The sequence below is a fragment of the Petaurus breviceps genome, unplaced genomic scaffold (genome assembly GCF_028583685.1).
Source record: "Petaurus breviceps papuanus isolate PSGF00001 unplaced genomic scaffold, PetGlider_PUasm1.0 126, whole genome shotgun sequence".
NCBI classification, from domain to species: Eukaryota; Metazoa; Chordata; class Mammalia; order Diprotodontia; family Petauridae; genus Petaurus; species Petaurus breviceps.
The window spans coordinates 2954732-2964295 of NW_027185655.1; the positions used below are offsets into that span (position 1 = coordinate 2954732).

Consider the following 9564-nt stretch of genomic DNA (forward strand, 5'->3'; position numbering starts at 1 on the left):
GGGGAGGGGCGGGGAGGACAGGATGCGCGCGCAGCCCCCTCCGCCCCCCCCCCCCCCCCCCCCCCCCCCCCCCCCCTGCGCGCGCCGCGTACCTGGCTGTAGCTGCGGCCTGGCGGAGGCGCGGCGGCCGGCGCGGCGGGGGTCAGCAGGGGCCCGCGCAGGGCCTGGAAGGAGGCGGCGGCCGCGGCCAGGGAGGGGGCCGGCGGGGGCGGCCCCACCAGGCGGCCGGCCTGCAGGCTCCGCGTCTGGGCGGCGGCGGCGGCCGCCCCGAGCAGCAGCAGCAGGCGGCGGCGGCCCGACACGCCCGCGGGGAAGGTGCCGGCGGCCGTGTAGAGCGGCAGGCAGGCGGCGCCCGTGCGCCGGCAGCTGCTGCAGTTGCAGCCGCAGCCCCGGAGCAGGGCCCCGAGCACCCAGCGGGTCCCGGCCATGGGCGGCGGGGCCGGTGCCGGCTCTAGGGGCGGCTGCGGCGGCAGCGGGAACTGCGAGGGAGCGGAATCCAGGGCCGGGCAAGGAGCGCCGGGCACATGCGCTGCGGGGCCTGGGGGGAGCTGGCGCGACCGACTGAGCGGCGGGGCCCAGCGCGCGCGCACGCCGGCGCCGACCGCCCTGGCCCCGCCCCGTAGCTGCCGGGGGGCGGGGCCTGGAGGCGCCGGCGCGAGCGACTCTCAGCGGTTCCGGCGCGCGCTCGCTCGCGCCAGCGCGCACCAACCCCGGCTCCGCCTCGGGGACGGGCCTGGTTGGCTTTGGCTCCGCCCTGGGGCGGGAGAGGGGAGGGGCCCAGTCTGGGCGAAGGCGGTGCGAGGGCCGGGAGAGGCAGCGTCCATATTCATGCATATCTGAGCGCACGCCTACTGGATGGTGTGGGGCGAAGGGCACTCGTGGCCATGGGAGGGCTCGGGAAAGGCTTCGATGCCAGAGGCCGTGCCTGAGCTGTGCACCTTAGAGCGAGGGACTCGGGGGCAGGAAGGACTCTAGGTCCGGAGATCCGCCAGGGCCAAGAGCGAGCATCCCGGGTGGCCAGTTCAGCTACAGGTGGCGGAGGGGAGGGGCAGCTAGGAAGTGAATGAAACAGTCCCGACTGCTTCTAGAGCGGCTTTCCTTCAAACGGACTTGCCTTCAAATACTTTGTATATCTTTGTGCTTGTCCGCTTTGTTTATAATGTATCACTTTTTACAGACTTGTTTTTCTCCGCTACAATTACCTTGGGAATGTAAATCTCTTTGTTCTTGGTAAACATTTGTATCGCGGGTGCCCAGCCAGACTGCACCCTTAATAAATTCCCATTGGCTGGCTGATCTCTTCCTATTGACTCTGTGGATGCCGGTAGGGTCCTTTGTTACCTGCCTTCTTACAATGTAAACCGCTCGTGAGTAGGAATCCCTTTTTCGTTCCTTTGTCCCTTTTTTCTCTGGGAATCGAGTGGTGCCAAAGTAGTCCAGAATAGGGGCTTAATAAGTGTTTGTGGATGGACTGACTGACTGAAGAGAGGAATTATGTGAGAAGAAGACCTGGGCGGGGACGAGGCATGGGGCACACTGGCCAGGTTCTCTGTTCCGTGCTGCCTTGGCTCTCTGAGCTCATCCTCCTCCCTGGAGCCATCACACACTTTTCTAGAAAACCTTACTGCACAGAATCCTTTTTGGGGCGAGAGGGACTGGCTGAATTGGCCTCTTGTGCATGGATAATAATAGCTCACATTTATGGAATTATAAAGACACACGTGACAGTGGATAGAAAAAGCCTCAAAATCAGTAAGACCTGGGTCAAGGCCCTGGTTGGGCACATGCCAGCCTGAGCAAATCATCAAACCTCGAAGGCCACTGGGCACTTCTCTGACACTTTAAATTATACAAAAGGTGCTAGCCTGTACTGTGCAGGGAGTTTCCTCACCTGGGAGTGCCGTATCCTAACGAAATAGACATCTCTATCCCTGTCACACTATGTATTTCGCAACATGCTATGCAGAGTATCTATCTCATTGGGTTCTCACAACACCCCAGGGAGGAAGGCGTTATTATCGCCATTTCACAGAAAGGAAGCTGGAAGCAGAGAAAGCTGAAATGGCTTGTCCACGTAGAAGGGGTCAGTGAGACCTAGGACCCGCACCACCTGCAGGGCACGTCTTCCCACAACGGGAGACTTGAAGAAGACCTGTATTCAAGATATTACATCATAGCTGGGGGAGCATGGGTTAGTGACTTAAGTTTTCAGATCCTTGGTGTCCTTATCTTTGAAATAGGAATAATGAAAGGCTTACTGCCTACCCAGGGAGTTGCCCTTAGGATCAAGTGAGAGAACACATGTGGAAATGCTTTGTAACCCACACAGGGTTATACAAATCCAAGTTGTCTCTCTTCAGGAAATCAACTGGGTCAATATTGTAATTGAATCCTCATAAGAAAAGGAAAAAAAAGTCACCATTGTCTCTGTTCTACCAGCTTTGGGATTGAAAACTTCATACCTTCATTTTAAAAACAACCATTTTCTGAGGTGTAGAAAGAGAAGTTGGAAGTAAAATATTCTTCATACCAATGGGACAACTTAGAAATTACATCACCAGAGGAAAAAACAGGCTGGGTGAGGGGAGGTCATGTTCTTAAAGTCACACTGATAGTGGTAAAGCCAAACATGGTATTTGAACAGGTACCCTGGAGCCAAGTCTTTTTGTTTTTATCATACTACATTTCCTTGAAAATAACTCCTTTGAATCATTTTTATTTTCAAGCTTTTCAGTCATGTCTGACTCTTCATGACTCCATTTGGGGTTTTCTTGGCAAAGATAATGGAGTGGTTTGCCATTTCCTTCTCCAGCTAATTTTGTGGATGAGAAAAATGAGTAAATAGGTTAAGTGACTTGTCCAGGGTCACACAGATAGTGTCAGAGGCTGGATTTGAACTCAAGAAGATGGGTCACAACTCTATTTGACTCAATCATTCTGAAAGTCACTTTTTTTTATCTGTAAAATGGGGATACCAGTATCTATCTCCCAGGTTGTAAAGATAAAATGAGATATTTGTAAAGTGTTTCACAACCTTAAAGTACTATATAAATGTTAACTATTAGTATTTTGTTTCTAGGGAAATGTTTTACAAATCTGTTTCTTTTTTTAAACCACTTCATTTTTTTGGGTTTATTTGTGTTTTTAAATTATTTTTTCAAAGATTTTTCTCTCCCTTCCCTTCCTTCCCCCAACCCTTGCTGAGAAAATAAGAAAAAGAAATCCTCTGTTACAAACAGATGTAGTAAAGCAAAACAAATTCCCACATTGGGCACGTCCAAAAATATATAACAGTCTGAACACTTGAGGCCATCACCTCTGTTATCAGGAGGTAGTGGCCAGTTTCAGGATGAGACCTTTGGAATCATGGTTGGTCATTCAGAATTCCTAAAGTCTTTTAAAGTTGATTGTCTTTACAATATTGTTGTTATGGTATAAATTATTCTCCCGGGTTCTGTTCACTTTACTCTGTATCAGTTCCTGGTGGGCACCACCTCAGTTCCCAATTCTCCCCTAAACAGACCTGCTGTAAGTATTTTTTTCTACATATGTGTCACTTTCCTTTTTCTTTGATCTCCTTGGGGTATAGACCTAGTAGTGGTATCTCTGAATCAAAAGGCATGCACTATTTAAAAGTGTTTTGGTGGGAGTAGTTCCAAACTGTTTACTGCAATGGCTAGAGTCAAATTATTTTCCAGGGTTTTTTTCGTGGTTAGCTATTTATAGCAAAGAAACCAGGTGTATTTTAGAAAGCAAAGGTTTTTTTTTTTTTTTTTTTGTCACCTTTTTTACTTTTGCTTCGTGGACAATACCCCTTGAGGCCATAACCATTCCTTCCTCAGGCATCTACTAACAGTTTCTTACCTTCAGTCCAGAGGCAAGTTACGTTTATGGTGGATCAACAATGAAGAAGAACCCTGCAGCCAAAGACTTCCTTTTCGTTAATTACAACTCACTGTTATTTTCTTTGTCACTTTCTTCATCAGAATTAACCTTTTAGCATTTAGTATGGAGTCATGTTTGCAGCGGGAACTTGATCGATTTTCAGCCTGTCTCTATCCCAAAGGTCAGAGACAGAGAAATGTCATAAATCTGTGATTGTCTTCTGGAAGGAGTGGGGTGAGGATGTAGGGATGGGATGGGAAAATTCATTTCCCTGAGAGGAATGGTGCAAAGAAGCCTCCAGAAAACATGGGGTTACATCCTACAAAGGTAGACGTGTATAGCTATTTCTGGATGATTCCTGAATGATAATGTTAGTACCCAAATTATTTTTTACATAGCACATTTTGGAGAAGTGCATAGAACCACAGTGCTCTTTGATAGATTAAGCTGTCCTAAAAGGTTCCAGGTCACACCAGCTGGTCTGCATTTGAAAGAAACTGAAAAAGACAAACCCTCCACATCAACACCAGAGTGGGATGGAAAAAGAAAAAGGGAACTGAAGTGCTGTTACCATAAAGAAACGGTAATGAATCCCTGTGCGCCTTAAAGGTGTCTACAATACCATTCATCAGCCAAGATCAAAGGGAGAAGCTGATTAGGGTGAAGACAATGGAGACACCCATAGTGGTCCGGGAAGACAAAGAGCTGAATTTTACTACTTGGTTACAGCCTACTTCTTTTTCTCTGATAACAAATGGACTCAGCAAAACTGCAAGCTCAAGGATTTTGTTTAGAACCTCTGTGGTCTGCCTGGTGTTCGAACCTTCTCCCCTATGCCTGTGTTAGTGAACAGCTCCCTCCCTTCTTGGTTGCTTTTCCTCGTTTCTCCAACAGACCACAATTTAACCCTACTCAGATGAAGTGCACCTATATATTTATTCTCTCTTTTTAAAATGTATAATAAAATGTTCATTTGGGGGAAGCATTATGAAATCTTTTCATTTTGTCTAATGATTTCTAAAGTCCCTTACTAGCCCTAAATGAAAGATATCATAGATTTGTGATTAAACATTTGGGCTGTTTGGAGCTCATAATTAAAAGAGTTTTTCTCTGATTGTCTTGGTAATAGCCAGAGACCGAGAACTAGCAAACACTGTTAGTCCCTTTTAAGGAATAAAGACACTGAGGCACAGACCTTGATGGTCAAGTCTCTCTATTAAAACTTGAAGCAAGCAGAGATTTACTTGATACACCTGTAGAGAATTAAACCTACCTGACTTTACAATCTCCAATTACAGGATCAGAGATTTAGAGGGAAAAGGGACTTCAAGCAGGGATCATTCATTCTAATCCCTCATTTTATACAAGAAGAAACTGAAACCAAGAGAGGTTTAAAGACTTATCCAGAATCACCAAGGTAGAAAATGACAGAGCTAGGCTCCTAAGCCAGGTCTTCAGCATCAAGTTTGACATGTCTCCTGTAATATCTTTAGTGTAGTGAAAAGAAGGCCTAACTTGAAATTAGGAAATGGTTGTTGTCATTCAGTCGTTTTAGTGGCATCCAATTCTCTGTGGCCCCATTTGGGCTTTTCTTGGCAAAGACACTGGAGTGGTTTGCCATTTCCTCCTCCAGCTCATTTTACAAATGAGGAAACTGAGGCAAACAGGGTGAAGTGACTTGCCACACAGCTAGTAAGTGTCTGAGGCCAAGATTTGAACTCATGAGGATGAGTCTTCCTGATTCAAAGACCAGCTCCATCCACTACGACACCTAGAAGACTTCAGTTCAAATCCTGCCTCAAAACACATTCTGCATGTCTCTGGCCAAGTCATTTAATCTCCCCCATTCTCAGATTCTCCATCTGTGAAATGAGAATGACGGTAATAGCCCCTCCCTCCCAGGGTGTAGTAAGGATAAAATGATGCAGTATTGGTAAAGTGCCTTATAAAACCTGGAAGTGCTATGTAAATATCAGCTAATATTATTAGTATATGTTTCTGAATACTTAGATTTAGGCATTCATACATTTATTATGATTTAGATCCTTCTGGTTTCATGCCTTTTATTTCTAATTTTACCATCTTCCCATTTAGATTATAAGTTTCTCAACAGTAACAATAGACCTCTTACTTGGAGCATCCAAACTGTAGGCTCTGTTGGGGAGAGAGGGATTTAGGTTAAGGTTTTCTCAGAGTTCATATTTGGGGAGGCATTTGAAACTTGGGTTTCTGAGACTGTTTGCAGGTTTCTGGGAGAGAGCAGACAGTATGAGCAGGCCTTTTGATGCTTCATCACACAGGTGGGCAGGGTTGACTGAGCAGGGTACCCAAGTTCTTGGGGTGGGTTGTCCTCCCTCCTTCATCTACAACTCCAATTATAGACTATGGAAATTCAAATGTGGGGATCAAAGGCCACTCTCCTCCCACCCTGGAGACTGAGAATTCATCCTGCTGGTGAGACCATCACATTTGGTAGGGGTGATTGTTCATTTCCCTCCATTTGGCTATTAGAGGGTTATTGGCTCAAAGTTCATGTTTGGTAGATAGTGAAGGAATTCTCTTAGTTGAATGTTTAGCTCAGACAGAAAAGATGATTCCTCTATATCTGCCAGCAGTCTTAGCACCATCTGGTTGACATCCAAATGAACTATGCCCCTCTATTGCTCAATGTCCTTTCATTGATAAAATTTTATTCCCTCCTTTATTTAAAAGAAAATCTGGTGACTGTGCATCTTTATCTGTGTGATTAATGCTGGTGTGGGTAGGATTTGGGTAAAGGTTTGGCTCTTCAGAGGGAAAAGCATAAATGAGGCTTCAAACCCAGGTTCAGACATACTATCTGTTTGACCCTGGACAAAATCACTTAACTTAAGGCAACTATGCAGTGGAGATCATACTAGCTTCTACCTCACAGGGATTGTGAAAATCAAATGAGATATTTATAAAGTGCTTAGCACCTGGCACATACTAGGTGCTTATTAAATTCTCATTTTCCCCTCCCTCCAGTATTGTGTCTGAAAATTGTCCCTTCATGCTTACAGTTTGTTTTTAATATGGAAAAGCTCTTTTCCTGCCCTTTTCAATCCCTTTCTCCAAACAATTCATATATAAAATGGCCATCAACTTACATACTTTAAGAGGAATTTTAAGCTTTTAAACCCTGTCTCACCTTTGCTTTTGGGAATTCCTGGGTGTGGGAAACAAGTGAAATATCAAACATTTCCTTTTCCTTGACTTTGCCTGGTTTAGTGTACTAGCAATGTGCATCGTAAAAGCTTAACAGACAGGTCTTAGTTTTTACGCTATAGCTGATCTTACCCGCTAGCCCTCCTTAGATGGGACTCCAAAGATTTTCATATTTCATCTACTGGAAACCTCTTTAGGGAAGTAGCCATCAAACAAGAAAATCTTTTACCTCTCAGGAAAAAAAAGGAAACCAGACAATTTGAAAAGGATTTGTGGATGTTGAATAGTCATTAAGATGTGCTCCCTTGAATGTAGAAGTGTGAGGAGAGGAAATTAGTAGCAGTATCTCCTGGCCATGAGAATGAATAGAGTCCCATTTATAAAATTAAAAATGGATTTTAATTCTATTTTTCAGACTTAATCAGGATGGCATAGGTTAATACTCTCCCATGTAATATGAGTCGAAACTCTAACCTTGTAATTTCACTCTTCACCTACATTCTGGAGAAGCTTGCCTAAAGGCCAAGCTTTTGTTTTGTAATTGCCTCCACGAAGGACAACTGTGGGTAGAGCAGACCTGGAATCAGCAAGACTCGTTTTCCCAAATACAAATGAGGCCTCAGATACTTACTAGCTGTGTGACCCTGGGCAAGTCACTTCACCCTGTTTGCCTCAGTTTTTTCATTTGTAAAATGAGCTGGAGAAGGAAATGGCAAACCACTTCATTATCTTTGCCAAATGGGGTCATGGAATGTCTGATTGAACAACAACAGTCTACCTTTGTAACTTCACCCACTACCCACTTAACTCAAATGCAGGTTAATTCAATCGAAGCCATGGCAGACTATATCCATGTCACCTGAGGATTACTCCTATCTCCCAGCAAGGAAGTAATGGGGCTGAGCTGAGGTGACTCAACCAACCTCCCCATTAAAATGTCTATACATCAGAATTGTCATAATGTAATGTCAGAGATCAAAGAAAAAGGAAAAGGGCCCATCTGTATAAAAATACTTGCAGTAGCTCTGAGTTTTAAATGAACAGACTATCAAATGAGGAATGGTTGAACAAATGATGGTATATGAATAGAATGAAATACTATTGACAAAAGGGATGCTTTCAGAGAAACCCGGGAAGATTTGTATGAACTGATACAGAGTGAAGTGGGTGGAACTAGGAAAACACTTTATATATAATAACGGCAACATTGTTCATGTGAGAAATGCCGGTAGTTTGGTTCCCAAAGATTCTATAGGAATAGTGGGTGTTTACATGCAGAAGGGCATAAAATTGTAGAGAGGGGCCTGAGCTAGGTTGGCTTGGACCAGTTGGGGGATAGTTAATTGACTTCTCATTAACACAAATGTTTAATAGGCAGTTCCAGAGAGTTGTAACCCAGAAGAGCTGGAACCAATCCCAGCTCTGAAGGGAGGAATGGCAGGAAAATCAAATGAAATGAGCATTAAAAGGGGCTTGACTTTGTATGATCCTTTGTAGTATTTTTTGGAAGGCTACCCATTTATTCATTACAAAAGAAAGGTAAAATAAGTGTAATGAAAACATTCCTGGATTTCCAATGAATATTTTTTATTCCTAGACTGAGCATGTTTATAACATTCACATGAACAACTTCAAAAGTCTTAAGAACTCTGATCAACACAGGGACCAACCACAATATCAGAGGACTTATCCACATCCTAACAGAGAGGAGATGGACTCGGGGTGCAGAAAGAGATACTTTTTGACAAAACTCATGTGTGTGTGTGTATGTGTGTGTGTGTATGTGTGTGTATTTAAGTATTCCTTTTGTTAGAAGGATTTCATTTTTCTGTTTCATTGGTGGGAAAGTGGGAGACAGAAACATTTTTTAATTTGAGCAGTGATGCAAGGGCATTCAGGTTTTATTTTTGTTTTGTTTTATTAACAGATTGTTCTGGGGGCATTAAGAGGACTTTTTTTTTTAGTGATTGTTTCCTTTTGGATATGAGAACTCAGCCAGTCATTAATTGACTTTCTTTTGCAAATACAGTCATATTTGGGAAGCTAAATCATTTTGTGAATTCCACCCTCATTTCAAGCAAACAGTGATTTTTACTTTGTTGTGAAATTAATGATGTTCCTCTTTTGGATGTATTAACTGATTTGGAGACTTACTGTTCGTGGCATGAAAGGAAATGGAAAAATAACCAGACCTTACTTATTTTTGCATCTAATTCACTTAACGCAGAAACAGACTGTCTAATTTCTAAAGAGAAATACCCACTGAGACAATGGCTTTTGTCCTGAGGTTCTCAGAGTGTGTAATGTTTATTGGAACAGTCATGCCTGGAGACTACTTGAGAGGCAATTATTTTTTTCCATTCAGAGCAACAACTATTAAGAAATCATTGACTCATTTCCTCCAGGACCCTAATATTTGAAAGAGATAATACACCCTCTGAAACTGCCTTATATGTATAATCATCTGGCAGATTCTTGCCTATTATCAGTCAA

At 44.0% G+C, this 9564-nt stretch overlaps 1 protein-coding gene across 1 annotated transcript in view; it reads right to left on the minus strand.

The window, feature by feature from the left end:
- Positions 1–519, minus strand: part of GRSF1 (G-rich RNA sequence binding factor 1) — a 16569-nt gene extending 16050 nt beyond the window's left edge. The window contains exon 1 of the mRNA XM_069091565.1: positions 93–519. Within this exon, the coding sequence (XP_068947666.1) occupies positions 93–428 (336 nt within the window). The 5' untranslated portion in view covers positions 429–519. The remainder of the gene's footprint in view (positions 1–92) is intronic.
- Positions 520–9564: the final 9045 nt, after the last annotated feature.